General features: G+C 41.8%; 1 protein-coding gene across 7 annotated transcripts in view; it reads right to left on the minus strand.

Annotated features, from left to right (window-relative positions):
* SLC7A11 (solute carrier family 7 member 11) overlaps positions 1 to 15,388 on the minus strand; it is a 74,612-nt gene that overhangs the window by 35,654 nt on the left and 23,570 nt on the right. For all 7 annotated transcript variants that reach the window (XM_040065354.2, XM_058420755.1, XM_058420760.1 and 4 more), the window contains 3 exons: positions 8,394 to 8,519; positions 6,217 to 6,316; positions 2,999 to 3,043 (listed from right to left, as the gene is read on the minus strand). In XM_040065354.2, the coding sequence (XP_039921288.1) occupies positions 2,999 to 3,043; positions 6,217 to 6,316; positions 8,394 to 8,519 (271 nt within the window). The remainder of the gene's footprint in view (positions 1 to 2,998; positions 3,044 to 6,216; positions 6,317 to 8,393; positions 8,520 to 15,388) is intronic.

The raw sequence follows: 15,388 nt of genomic DNA on the forward strand, positions 1-15,388 counted from the left end.
GCTCTTCCTTTTTAAAATTAGCTGTGTCATACCTACATAGAAGTGCATTACAGCAGAACCACAGAATGGTTTGGGAGGGACATTAAAGTCGTAGCTCCAAGCCCCCTTCCACTAGGCCAGGTTGCTCAGTGCAACCTTTAACATAAGGCTCACAGCAAGAATGAAAGCATTTTAAGTTTAAAAAATTTAAAAAAATTTAAAAAAAAAAAAAGAAAAAAAAGGACACCAAAAACCACCACGGTTAATTCTTAATAAATGCTTACAAGAGGAGGACAATTAGCGGCTCATCTAGCATTTGCACTGGATTCAGTGGGAGCTGAGACAGCTGCCACTGAAGTTAATCCACATTATTCCCTCGCCCAGTAGCTCTGGGAACAGTGGTGGAGCAGGCCTTGGTTCAGGACATCTTTGCAACAGAGCCATTCACAGGTGGCAACCAGATAAAAAATATGTTCCAAATGTTTCATTGAATTGCTTATTTCAGCTCAAGGGAGTCCAGGATCCCCAGTTACAGGTGGTGCAAAGGTCTCTGTCAGCACAGACAGTAATAATCCATTTGCCCCACTATCACCTGTCACTTATTTAGCAATTTTTAAAATCGCACTTTCTTCTATTCTGTATTATACCTTTCCAAGGAGATTACAAAAACTGGGCATCTACTCATCCTCTCAAAGTGCAGTCTCAAAAGGAAAAGTGATTAAGGGAATCTTCAAGAGCCTTGTGATAACATTGCACATGTAATATTGAGCTGTTTGGGGTTGGTTTTTTTTTTCCAGTGCCATCCCAGAATACACTTAACTAGACAGGTTATGTGGTTTGCTCTCCAGTACTACATCCTTACTAGCAGCACAAATAACTTCAGCAGTTAGCCAAGGATAATCTGGAGAACAGAGAAGCTCTTCCTAGATGGGAAAAGACAGTTCTTCCCTCACATCCTAGCTACAATTAAAAAAAAAAAAAAAAAAAATCAGAATTGAACCAGCACCACCTCTCTTAGCTGAGATACATCATGCTTCAAGGGATGCTTAGCTTTATAAAAAGAGAGGAGCTATGCTTTCCTGTCCTATGCAGCAGAGAGCAAAATGTTCAAAAATAGGCCCTCCTCTGACTCAATTCACAAAAAGACTCGGCATATACCAAAATAGCTGTAATGAAAATTACCAAGAATTCCAGTTAAAAGAACTGCGGAGACACAGAAGTGTATGAAAATTCCCAAAGGGTGTAGACATCTGCACATTTAAAAAAGATCACATTGATGGTAACCACATGATAATTTACAAATTATATTGCTTCTAGCTGAATTTGATCACACCACCAAGGCTCTGGCTCCTAATCTATCTCCCCAGAACTTCCTGAAGCAGATGTCCTGGACCAGAATCCCTTCACTCCTACACTTAGTTTCACATTTTAAATCAGTCTGTCATACAACAATTCTCCAAAAGTTAAAAAAAAAATAAAAAAAAATAAAAAATGTAGGTTGCCTTTTGGTTCTAATGTCTGTCTCTCATTATTTCATAAAGAGCACAGATCCTGGGTGGTTAAACCCTAGATCATCCAGCTTGGGTTCATGTGTGTCCCAGGCCTGGGAATCCTTAGCCGGCTGCTCTCCACTGACACAAATGACTTCGAAGCATGGAAGACTTCAGGTTTGGAAAGCCCTCTAAGACCACTGAGTCCAACCATCAAACCAGCACTGCCGTGTCCACCACTAAACCATGTCCCCAAGTGCCACATCTACACATTTTAAATACATCCAGGGTCATGTTTTACTAAACCACAACTCCTAAAATGGCGTTTTACCAGAACTGAAGATTACCAGTGAAAAAACCCATTTGTACACAGGTATCTGTCATAATGATTACTCGCAAATATTAGCGCAGTGTTTTCTACCCGCATTTGTCTGGTCTCGGGTTCCAGTCTCACAATTCTCGCTCTGCATATCCCGATCACATCAAAGAGCCTGCTGACACACAGCACATCTCACTGAAAGTCACTGAAACAATGGAAATCTGCCGGTCTTTCCACCAGCCTCGTGTTTTATTATCCATTTCCTTACAATGATTTTCAGGCCTCAGAAGCGGCACCAGGTTTGGTTCAGACTTTGAAGAAACCAGCAAAAACCTTCTGCACGCTCCAATCAATGGCTTGGGGTTTTCTTTCCCCATATGTCTCAGATTTGTGTTATCTGAGCGTACAGTGCTGGGGGTCCTTTAAAAACAATAAGTAATGTGGCACCCAGCCAGCTACCTTATTTTAAAAACCTAAGAAAATTGTATTTAGCCATTAATTTTTTTATCAAGTAAACAGTTTCTTCTCCTCAAAGAAAACAAACTGATCTGAAAAGGCATATTTTCTCTAACTTTTAGAAAACTTTAGCAGCTTTTTTATTACTAGCCCCATGTATCAAAACATATCTACCAAAATAGATGAGACAAATCAAACTCTCCCTAACAGGATAACTTTTCTTTCCATGTTTTACAGACAGGCGATGCGAGAGTATTCATCTCTGGTTGGCAACAGGCTCCAACCCACATCCTCTGCTCAGTTTAATTAGATCACGATGTCTATTCAAGATCCTGCATTTCTGAGACATCTAAAACAAGTAGAACTAAGTATTTGATTAATATTTAAACACAGCAAAACTGACAAATATCGCAGCAGCAGATAAGTTTCTTGGGCAAGGTTTCCCTGACAGGATATCAGTAACTTCCACTGAAAGGAGCCACTGATAGTTACTCGTATCCTGAGGGGGAGAGCTGGAGCCCTAGAGATCTACTTAGTGTTCTGCTTTCTGTGCACATAAAAGCAGAATACATAATAAGGTCACAACAGGCCAAAAATAGCAAATCTTCAAGCAGTTGAAATTCAAATAGATACCAGATCTGCTGCAAGGCAAGCAGCTTGACCAGCATACAGAACTTCTGAAGATCACTACTTTTATAACATTTTAAATTTCACAACCATTTTTCAAAAGTCAAGCAAAACATTAAGTACATACTTTTCAGGGTTTTCCACTTCTTCCGTAACAAAATTGAGGTAAAACCTAGAAAACAGTTATAAGATTTATTATAAGATTTATTTTTGTATTCTTATCTTTTTATTCTCTATTTCTTTCACTAAGAATCAATAAGATGCTTTTTAGTTAAGCACTAGGCTTTGAAGGCCCATGTTTGGATCAAGGAGACAGTGATATTTAGCCTTCCCTTATCCCCACATCCAGGAAGGGAATTCTCAGAAAAGACAGCAAAGCAGGAAAAGAAAGAGACAAAAACTATGTAAAGTCAATGCGTAATTACGTAATTTTTTTTTCCCCTCGACATACTACGGATGAAATGGTTCACCCTAATTCCATACATACACACACACCTGCACCCTTCAAGCTTTATATTCCATTTGTGCTCGTTGCCTTTCACAGCGTCAGGTTATATTGGCAAAAAGTCCCATCAGAGTACTCAGCGATGGCTTCTTAACAACACAAATGACTGAAGCCTTGGGAAAACCCCGCCAAAACCAAGAACTTTCACACTAGTTTGTTGTACAGAATCTCAAACACAGGCTGCTAGCCCTGCATGCTCCTGCACGACCTCCAGTACAAGCTGCACCCGGATCTTATTCCAGCAGCGTTCAAGAGAGAGCTCTGTATGGGAATTGATAGGAGCTGCTCACCAGGCACAGCCCAGCATATAAAGCAACCATAAGCCTCAAAGGCCACTGAAGCCTCTGTTCCACATTTATTAGCACTAGGTCTGTGCCTGACTGGACCACAGTTGTGCCTGGCTTGGAGACAGGCCCAAAGTCAGATCTTGTCTAATTAAACAGGGCAGTCAATCCCGTGCCTGTGCTGGTCTTCTGCTCTTGTGCAGAAAGACAAACAGCACCTGAGCCAGCAGTGCTGCAGCGAATAAGCTACTGGAAGCTGATCTAGCAGAAATTCTGGGGCTTTGCCCCATCACAGAAGTCTTGGAGCAGAGCAGAACTGGGTCAGCAGAACAAGTTAACGTTGGCTCGCAGCCCTTTAAAAACAGGGGTTCTGTGACTGAGCCTGAAATTCTTTGTCACCTTATGCAAAAACATCGGTGCTTGGTTTTAAACTTTCTAGTGCATAGAGCACAGAAGAAGATTTAGGTTAGATATATGGAGTAAAGTCACCCCACGGTGAGGGTGGTGGAGCACTGGAGCTGGATGCCCAAGGAAGCTGCGGATGTCCCATCCCTGGAAGCGTTCAAGGCCAGGTTGCATGGGGCTTTTAGCAACCTGGTCTGGTGGGAAGTATCCCTGCCCTTGGCTGGAGGGTTGGAACAAAATGATCTTTAAGGTCCCTTTCAACACAAACCATCCTAAGATAGCCCAGCATCAGTCCTTTTGTTGATGCAAAGACACGCTTCCTCGCATTCTTTTCTCCACTTGTCCTTTTTCAGCCAGCATCTTACATACCAAATAGTCTACGCTTGCTCTGGGCAGGATGAACCCACTCCACAGCAGAGATACAGCTTTTCTTTTCTTCTTCGAAGCCCTATCATTAAAAGTTAACAGTCTTGTGAGCTATGCATAAAATTCTGCCTGCATCCCAGGACACATCAGCGACACTTGCAACACCCCTTCATATTCACCTAATCGTATTGATTTAGCCCCATGAAACTGACAGTGCAAGGATATTGCCACTCCATTTAATGCTCTGCTCCTCCGTGCTCTGAGGTGATGAATTTTAGCTGATGACAAAATAAAATAGACAGCTCGGAAGAACCACTAGCCAAATTAGGTCTTTTTTTTTCCTGCTCATTTCTTCTATACGTGGCAAATAGAGACCCTGAAATAAAAATCAGAAGGTGTGTAGGGAAAAAAAGATAATTTTTATTGTAAAGCTTGGAACCATTATGTGAAAAATGGGAAAGAAGCAACAGAATAACAGTATCTTTGATGAGGCATTTTGCAGGAAAGAAATTCTGAATAATATTAAAGGGCTTTTAAAATTGCTTTCGTACAAAAACTTAGGTTAATTTTAAAAAGTGAGTAACCATCACGTGTATGGATACGAGAGACAGAGGCAGTTATAAGAGGGAGGGGGAAGAAAGTAGAGATTGTCCACATAATCAATTCCATTTCTTTGAGGCTTCAAAATGCCAGGCTCTTTTCTTACATATCTATCGCAGATAAAGGCTTTGGGCTCTCTTGGGTTTCTTCCCCCGCTGCCGTTTAATACATAAAGTTCTGCTCACACTTCAGTGCGCAGATTTACAATGCTCCTGAAGCCGGGGAGTTACAGATGGGCAGAGAACTCCAGTGCTGGGCCCATTGTCCCTCAGAATTAAATAAATAACCCCCTTATCTCGCAGCCCTCGCCTTTTGTGCGAGGTAAAGAACTCGGCTGCCTGCGAGGCTGTGGAAAGCAAAGGGAAGACCTGCAGACAAAGCTATCTCAAAATAAGCCCACTCTGTGCACCGTAGTCTGCTTTCTTCCCCCCACGCTGCTGCTGCTGCTGCAAAAGCCCTTTGGCACCGCACAATGTGGAGCCCTCGCGAGCATGAATAAATTGTAAAGGCAGATTCGAGAAGAGGCAGCGCCTTTCAAACCAGCTGCTGTGCGCTTTGGAGGCGAAGGAGAGAAAGAACCTGAAGGTCCTGAGCAGAATACCTGAAGGTAGATTCTCATACCTTTGCTCACAGTCAATCACGCTTGACTTTTAGTGGAAGCCAGCTGCACTTCTTGTAAGTGCGGTCCAAATCTCTCAGAGCAAGAAGTGTAAAAATCTAGAGATTTTTATTCTGTTTCGTGGTTCATACCGATCTCATTGATTCTTACTTGCCAAATACTGCCTTTACAAAGCAAGGCTAAGGGCCACACAACTTTGTAACGGAATCAGAGACTTGTTTTTTATAATAATTAGTGACTTCTTCAAAAAAAATTAAAGCTTCATTAGTCCCTTTGTTAAAACATTTAATGAAAAATGAAAAATATTCCTTTCTTGTGGTGTGATTATTTTGGTGGTCAGTGGATGTTTATATATTGTACACTGAAAAAGAAAAATCCTTTGCACAGCTGCTGGCACAATGACCACTGAGCAGGTGGAACAGTGGTGGGAACCACCCTAGCTGTATGATGTAGCCTGGCAAAAGATGTAGAACATGCTACTCATGGCTTCATAGAAATAGTTGTCTTTGATAGACCGTGTTAGTGTTTGCTTTCAGGACAAATACGTGTAAGTTTTATCCACTTACCAGCCTGAATAGGCATACATTCCTGAATAGAAAGCAAGTGGTAATCCCATAATACTGGCATCATTCCCTGCAAAGGCATTTTTAAAGTGCTGTGTTTCTCCTGCAAAATCAACAGAAAAAAAAAAAAAAAAAAAAAAAAAAAAAAAAGCTGAAAAATAAGCTCTTTGGTCATAACTACTTTTAAAAAAATAAATATAACACATCATGGAACATTTTATCACCCAACAGTTCACTGACATCGAGTCCTGCCCTTGACCTTAAATTCTGACCCAACCCTTGCAGCTATAATCTGCCAGCAATTGTAAAAAGCTCTGTGGCGTCTGTATTCATGCAACAGGAGAATTTGACCTATTAGTTTGTTTCAAAGCATTCTGAGCTTGATGAAACGCACTGCTCTGTCATTTCCAGCAGTGACTTACATCAACATGAAAGAGCAGAATAAGCTCAGTACCTTCTGATGTGGAAAAATTTCACTTGTTCAACATTTTAATCAGAACGAACTTTGCTGGCATTTCATTCAGAAACAGCATTTAGAAGATAAATAAACCCAAAATCTTAAGCATTTCTACCATATAAAATTGAGTTCAGTAACTCCCTACCATGATAATCAGTCCCGCATTAATATTATATCAAGTAAGAATTATCTACCTATATATAAATGCAAATTTGCAAGACTTTTGTTATGCTCTTATTCACTTACAAAGTGCTTTATGGCTTGTAGATGTCCCCACCATATCCCAAATTTACTGAGAAGCATTAATCCTCCAATGATATGGAGAAGGAAGAAACTTAATTAATTCAGAGTTAAATCAGCAATGAGTCAAATCCTCTACCCTTTACTCTGTTTTTACTGAGCCCTCAGTCAAAATTCCCATTGAAGCAGAGACCTTTTTTTTTTAAGGGAGAAACTGTGGCCAGAGGAAGGTCCCAGTGGACAGTCAGGGACACTAACTGAGCTACTTCAGGGCAACAACCCCCAACCAAACCTGAATTTGACCTGCTCCAGAGGTCTAGGAAAAGTGGGGAGGGTGGGAAGCGAGAGAAATTTTGCACATTCCATGTGTTGTGTGGAACGGGAAACGGCATTGCAAGTGCCAGGAAGAAAGTGAAAAACAAGAAAACAAAAACAGTGAATCAGCAGAGTGCTACACAGGAAAACTACTATTTCAGAGTCTGTATTAACCACAGAGAGCCACCTGTGCCTGAGAAACTGCGCTCACTGCACGGACTAACACTCGTCACTTGGGCAGGAGGGTTTGTGAGCATCAGAAAAGAGCATCCCGTGGGACACAGCCAAAAACTGTGACAGTTTTTGTGAGATAAAATCTGCCACCAACACACTCAAGAGTGCTCCCTACTCTGCCCCTCTGCTGAATGGCTGCTTGTGCTCTGTGCAGTTGTTGTTGGGAGGGTGAACCTGGGGCTTGTCTCCATCTCACACCTGCTGCTCCGAGGGCTGGAATGAAAACATCTCTACAAGTAGCTGAGCATCTGCCAGTGGAAAGAGGGCATGTAGAGACAGGACAAGGGGAAATGGCTATAAACTGACAGAGGGCATTGTTCAGATGACATGCTAGGAAAAACTCTTCCCTGTGACAGTGATGAGGCACTGGAACAGGTTGTCCACAGGAGCTGTGGATGCTCATTCAGGGCTTTGGATGGGCCTTTGAGAAACAGGGCCTGGTGGAAGGTATCTCTGCCCATGGCAGAGGGTTTGAACCAGGAGATCTTTAAGGTCCCTTCCAAGCCAAACCATTTTGTGTGAATTGTGAGCCCCCTCTACCACCACACAGGTGCACCACGACTAGAGCAGACATCCCGCCTGGATGAGGCACGTGCTCTGGGGAGGTGCATGAACAACTCCCTTTAGATCCCACCCTGCCCCTTTCACAAAGTTCAGGCTCAAGGCAGGTTACAGAGAAGAGCAGTCCATCTGCTCCTTCGAAAAGCAAGTCTCATTGGAACAGTCTCATTGGCATGCTGAAGGAAATACCAGTTCATCCCAGGGTAGTTCCACTCCTAATCAATGACGTGACAGAACAGAGTCTCAGTTAAGCAAGCAGAGACTAATTAAGAGATTTTGCTGCTATAAGCATTATGTGGTAGAGGCAAGTGGGGAAAGACTGCGGAGGGTGACGACAAAAGCTCTTTAAAAGCATTTACTTTTCATTTCATACCTTTAATTAGCTGGATCACTCCAGGGACTATAATTATCAGAATTGCTACAAGCTTACAAAAGGTAAGGAACATCTGAATGCGGGCACTCCAGCTGACACTTGTGCTGTTCAGGACCATCACCAGCGCTGCGAGGGGAAAAAGAAAAGTCAGAAAGAAATAATTGTCACAAAAATTCTTTGCCAGCAGAGAGGTCACACAAAGAGCAGATCCTGATGCATTAAAGGAAATACACCCCAATAACCTTCTCCAGCTCTTGTCCTCCCACTTCTCCCATCCCCCTTTACCACACCAAAGGCTTGAGCTGAGCCCCTGTGCCTCACCCACTGCTCTGGCCATCCATCTGTCCCTTCTCTGCCCGACACCCCTCACACCAAATTACAGCTTCATTGACCCAGAACTGTCGGCTGCTGGTGGGCACCTGGCTGGCAGGACCCAGCTTCGGATGAAAGAAATTTACTGCCCAACTCTTGTCACTCCAGATTTCTTTGTGCTGCTTTGAGTAGAGATTTTTATTTTTCATAAAACAATAACAATTAATAATAACCCATATTAAACTTTCTCACCCTCGTTTAGGCCATGCAGAAATTTGTACCTCTGGTCCTCTTTTCCACATTCTTGCCCATTTTTCTGCTGTACCACCTGAGATGCAGGAGGGCCAGAGTGCAATTCCCACCCTTGCTAGGAACCAGTGAAGAAACTGAGACCTTTTACTTCCTGAAAACAAAGTCCAGGTCTGCAGCTCATCAGCATGTGGAGAGATCAGTGAGAAGGGTTTTTACATCCTGCCTGGCCCACTCACATCTCCTTCTGGGTCAGGCACAGCATCTTCTAGCACTTCCTACAGCACTGACTGACAGGAGGGGGGCGGGTTTCATCATTTTAGTGCCACTTATTCTAGTTAACTTAAACAGAAGGAGTAGACGTTAAAAAAAAATTAAAATTTCCCCAAAGAATGGAAAATGGGAGCCATTTTACTAGATAGAAAAAATCTCTTTCCCCAGCTGCTTCAGGGAAACGTGGTCAAGCATGTTCTTCTCCTCCTTGCCATCATATGGAGCTAATGAAGTAGCTCCTCATCTCAATCCTCCTGTAATTCAAGCTCTCTCAAGAGCATCCGTTTGTGCAATCATCAGCGGCATCGCACATCTTGGGACACACAGAAGCACAATTTGCTAGTTTGTAGGAGCTAGCACTGTAAATCTGGCATGGCACAGGCTTTCTGGGAAAAAAAACCCCTGATGATTTATCTCCAGTTGTTTATACAGTTTCTCTTCACCAGCAAGGTTAAAAAATATTTTTAAATCTTCTCATTTCAACTGAAAGTAGTTTGAGTTCAATGGAAAAGGGAGAAAATTCCCACTGTATTTTTAATATATGTTTATCTATTTTATATAAATATATTTCTATATATTTTTACGGTTTTTCCTATATTTTATTTTTTAAAACAAAAATTCCAGGGGGAAAAAAAAGGAAGTATTTTTCTAGAGTTTTTATTTGGGAGAGAGACAGTCCCACTCTCAAATGGGCAATCTACAAGTCAATGTATACTCACAATATCACCTAACACAATTTTTTCACCAGAAAAGGATCTCGAAGATCAAAATCTTTACTCGGTTCTGCATCTCACCATATTTCAGAGCTGAAGTGTTCTGAAGTAACAAAGAAATCACTTAGACTTCTGCAAAGTTTCACTTGAAACCCAAATACCTTCTTCTTTTTGCCTTTCTACTTCCTTGTATACCTATATTTGGCAGGCAACAGAAACTCCAGGGCCCTGATTCATTACTCTATTGTTCCAATATTACACTGACATATCTTGACTCATTTAAATTTTGAAAGAGCCCTTTAGGTAGCTGATGGATATTAATGACGTCTAAGTCTCCCCTTCTTTTCCTGGGGCTTGATTACCAGCAAGACCAACAACTGTCATTTAAGCAAAATATATTTAAAATATTTGTTTGACCAGAAGTGTTTAAATTAATTAAAAAAAAAAATCTAGTGTCATAGTCAAGCACTAGCTTATTTTAATTTTCCAAGAAAACTCGGGATATCATACTTTCCTTCTGTAGAAAGTGAAGCCCAGGCATGGACCAGAGCACAAGAAAACGTCAAGGAGGAGCTTGTTTGTGTAAGAGGATCTGCAATTTGATATCCAGCTTACCCAGAGTTCAAGCTGACTGCAGCAATCAATCTGTCACCTTACACAGGTCAGAGTAGGTAACACGAGTGGAGAGAGCTCCTCCAGGTTTTCTAATGCATTGGTCTCACCTTCCTGACGCACGTATGAGAATGTTACTGGAGGGTATGGCCTCAAACGCTTCAGGAATGGGTCAGCCACAACTCCTCGGGACAACCTGTGCCAGTGTCTCACCACCCACACCAGAAAAAACTTCTTCCAATCTAAACCAGCCCTTTTCCAGTATGAAGCCATTGCCCCTCATCCTCTTGTCAAGGTTTCAGCCCAAATGGAAATTAAACCTGGCAGCTGCTTGCTCAACTCCTCCCTTTCACCCCCTACCCACCACTGGAACGAGGAGGAGAATCAGAGTAAAACTTGTAACAGTTTAATAACTGAAAACAAAGTAAAATACAGTAATAATGGTAAATAATAAAAAAAAGGGGGAAAAAAAAAAAAAAAAAAGGCAAATGCTGCACAATACAACTGCTCACCACCCAATGAATAGAGCCAGACCCCCATTCCCAAACCCAGACCAGATGCCTCTCCATTTAAATCCTCACAGTTTATGTACCAGGTATGATGATCTGTGGTGTGGAATACCCCTGTGGTCAGTCCAGGTCACCTGTCCTGGCTATGCCCCACCCCAGTCTCTTTTGTGAGCCTCCTCACTGGCGGAGCATGGAGGCAAGGAAAAACTGGACTTAGCAAGAAACCAAAACATCGAGGTGTCATCCACACCATCCTCATTCCAAATGCAAAACACAGCTCTGTAAAGGCTACTGAGAGGAAACTAACTCTAGCCTTGCTGAAACCAGGACACCTACCACTGCTTGCCCTTGTAAAAAGGCCCTTGATACAAATGTCCCTTGATGGTCCTTCATTAGAGTAAGTACAGAGTTGGAGGACTGCACTAGCGGTAATTCAGGTTGCAGGGCTGAGATTAAAGTGTTTCCAAGTGCTTAGAAAATTTGAGACCAGTTTTATATTTTTTATATTTTATTTTACTTATTAGGCTATAAGAGTTTACAGCCTTCTTTATAACATAGTATAATATTACATAATACAAATACATTATTGCTTATTATATACTATTGATAATAGCAGTAGTATTTTATAATAAGATACTTAGTCTTGATGGCTCTATGTGCATGGCACTCGTCTAGAAACGTGGGGCTTACACGAGTACCAGCACCATAGTACTGGTTGTGTTAGCAACAGGGTAGTGAAAGGCAGTGGGGAAGTGGAGTCGTGGAGAAAGCTGCTGAAAAGCAAGGAAAGATGATGACAGCTGTGCCAGGGTTCAGCAAGGACATTGCATTCTGGGACTATGGCCATTAGTCTTCAGAACAGGGCCTGTTGGAGATGCTTAGAGAAAGTGATTGCAGACACTTTGACAAGGGATGGAAAACATCAGAAGGAGCGGCAGTTTCTCAGAAAATGGGTAGTGAAAGGAGGGCTCAGGTCTAACTCTTCTAACTAAAAGTCAGGCATTAAATGTGGCTGCATCCTCAGTGAAGGCAGCTAGCTCCAGAGGATGAACGACAATACCTCTGTGACATGCCTATCCCAGATGAGATAACTCACCCTCAGAAGCTCCTCTTTCTCCACTGACTATACGGGGAGCACAGACTACCTGAACTAAATACATTGGTAAAAACAAGATGAATTCTAACCAGGAGGAGTGTGGAGGGAGAACAAAATGGGGCTCGTGAACAATCAAACACAATGGAAACACCAAGCATGTTTTTCACAATCTCCTCCCACAGACACAGCTACAGATGGATAACAAAACCTAACAGGAGAAGCCGCAGCGAGCATTACATCCTGGCCTACTTTTCAGAGTATTTGTTTCATTGCCTCAGCAGGAGACCTAGAAAACTGCTCTCCCATAACTTGTCAGACTTTTAGGGTGAGGGAATTTAAAAAATACGCCAAAAAATACCCTCAATTTGAAGACCCTAATGAGCCAATTAAAAGTCACAGGAAGCACAAAAGCACCTATCAGAGCATATCTGCAAGAGCATATCAGAGCATATCCCTGCAATCCAAGAGATATTTTCATGTAAACTGCTTGTCTGAAGACTGTCAGCAGTAGAGAGTGGCATCTGCAACATCTGCCACGGTGAGGGGAAGAAAAGGTACATAATTATAGACTCACATAGACACCAGTAAAACTTGGGGCTGGAGCATTTGCCAGCAAGCACTGCTAGACCTGTACAGCTAAGCTCGGTTTTCAAGCATAACTTTACCTCTAATAGCCAAAGTTTGGGGTATTTGAGGTTTTTAGCAGGCTTCCCAAAAAAAAAATAAAATAAAATAAAATTAAAATTAAAAAAAAAAAAAAAAAAAGGGTAGGGTGGGGTGGGGAATTGTATATTATTGCAGTGTAAAACGCCCAAAATACATATATGAATTAGTGCAAAAACTCGAGTCAATAAGTGATTTTCAGTCTCACAGTTTTTAACGACTGAAACCTGTTTATCTTCTTTCTGATACGGAGGCTGCGTGAAAAGTTTGGAGCAGGCTCAGTTCCTACTCAGGCTACGTACTGATAGAAGAGTTTGATACCTCTCACAGTGCAATTTATCCCTTCCTGTTACCTATACATTTAAGTTTACCATTAGGAAAAGGGTAGATACAAATAAACGATGTTTCTTCATGTCAAGAAACAATTAAATATGGGGGAGTCGATCAACTTTCACTTCAAGAGAAGAATGAGTTTTCAACCCTTTCTCCTAAGACTACCTTCAGCATCAGAACAAAGGTGGGCAACATCCCTTTGCTTTGTGTCCTGGAGCTATGCTGGAACAAAGTGGGGAGTTAGAAGGGCTCGTCCCCTGCTGGCATTTCCTCCAGCTGTCCATCCCTGTGCTTCTCTCTCCTCTACCTGGCCATTTATTTTCTTGAAATAATTGGATATCCTGTCTCTGGAAATGTTCAAGGCCAGGTTGGACAGGGCTTTGAGCAACCTGATCTAGTGGAAAATGTCCCTGCCCATGACAGGGCGATCTTTAACATCCTTTCCAACCTAAACCATTCTAGGAGTCGGTGAAATGTATAGTGCAATAAAAATCCTTGAGATATCTGCTCTTCTTTCACATACAGTTAAATTAACTGAGTTGAGAAAAAGTTTATGGCAGACTGACAAACTGAGTTCTGCATATCCAGTATTTATTTGATCTAGGTTTTTCTCCTCGTGAAGATTTGCCTAAGAAACACCAAGCGAACGCAAGTGATTTCTAAGTTTGAAAAGAACAGGAAGGTTTTGCTTCAGAGGTTCAGAAAGCTGTGGCATCTGAAAAGAGACTCCACACAAGCATCCTTGTCTCTACTGAGACATTGAAATGTTTGGACATTTTGGTTGGTTGGTCATGTTAAAAGGAGAAAACTCATAATAAAAGCAACCATAAATGAAAGCAGCATATTGTAGAACAGAAAATTTGTTTTTGCAGATTGTTCAGGATTGCCCTGAACAGCTGATTTTGAGGGGAACTTTGTGCCCAGCATGTGTCTTTTTTCTATAAATAATTAAGCAATAAAAAGGGATTTTTTAAAATGTCACCATATCCAGTAGTTGCATTTTAACACTCATCTGATCTCTATCTCCTCTGCACCATCATTCTTTTTTCACTGAAGAGGCACAGAGGGGAAATAGTCAGGAACAGAATGTCTGTAGCGCCTCTACAAGAAATACTTTTTGGTGGCTGGTAGAGAAGCGATAGTTTTTGCCACTCCCCAAAATAATCCTAGTTGCATCCATCACAGTCAACCTCTTAACAACAGGCTTAAGATGCATCAATAGAGATTCAGGCAGAGGGGAAAAAAAAAAAAAAAAAAGGGGGAAATCTGTATTGTGACAAGGATAGAAAAAACTGGGCTGCAATACTAGGGAGGGTTTGAGAAACTCATGCTGCAGATTTTAAGACTAGTTTAGAAAAACACCTGTGACAAACTGTTCAGATAAGACTGGTTGTGTTTGGGATCAGGGGATCTCCTGAAGATTTTTCAAAATTTCTCCCTCTCCTTTCAAGTACAATGAGAAGTGACAAGGTAAAACAATGGAACAAAGTCTCAGCCAAGGACAGAGTTCAGTGGTGCATCCCACTGCCTTTTCCCTGTGCAATAAAGACATGTACACAACAAGTGCTCTCTCATCAGGCAAGGAAGGAAAAGGGACCAGCCATGGGTAAGAAAGAAGGCGTGTCATTTCCCTTTCTGATTAATTTAAAATTTGAAGGGGAAACAAATACTACTTTTTGCACCATTATATTGGATTATAAGATCTTCAGGGCTCCAAAGCGTCTGTTCAGCTCACTAACTTAATCTTATCTATCACTCTGCCTACAAGACCAATACCAAACATTCATAACAATTACCAACCCAGCAGCTGACTCTTACCATACAAGGAGAACAGTCAGACACTCTGGGATCACTGAGCTTAAGTGCAGCAGAAGCTCTAAGAACTACTACAAAGGAAACTCCACTGTGGAGCAAACTGCAAAGAATAAAGCCTCAGTCTGACACATCACCATTTTTCTCAGCTCCGTCCCATTCACCTCTACAAGTTTCCTACAAGATTCCCTTCTTCCAGTGAAATGCCAGTTCATCCTACCTGTGCTGTACAGACCCACTCTGTACAGGAGCATCTGCTGTGACCTCCCCTCTCCCTTCAGGCTGTGATTATTTCAGCCCAACCCCACCTCCCCTGCAACGCTACTTATTTGTTCTATTATTTTGCCAGTGGCTTATCACACAGATTTTCGCTCAAATTAAAAGTAATAAAAACATATTTCAGATTGTTCACCTATTGTGCTT

This window comes from Hirundo rustica, chromosome 5 (assembly GCF_015227805.2).
Source record: "Hirundo rustica isolate bHirRus1 chromosome 5, bHirRus1.pri.v3, whole genome shotgun sequence".
Classification (NCBI taxonomy): domain Eukaryota; kingdom Metazoa; phylum Chordata; class Aves; order Passeriformes; family Hirundinidae; genus Hirundo; species Hirundo rustica.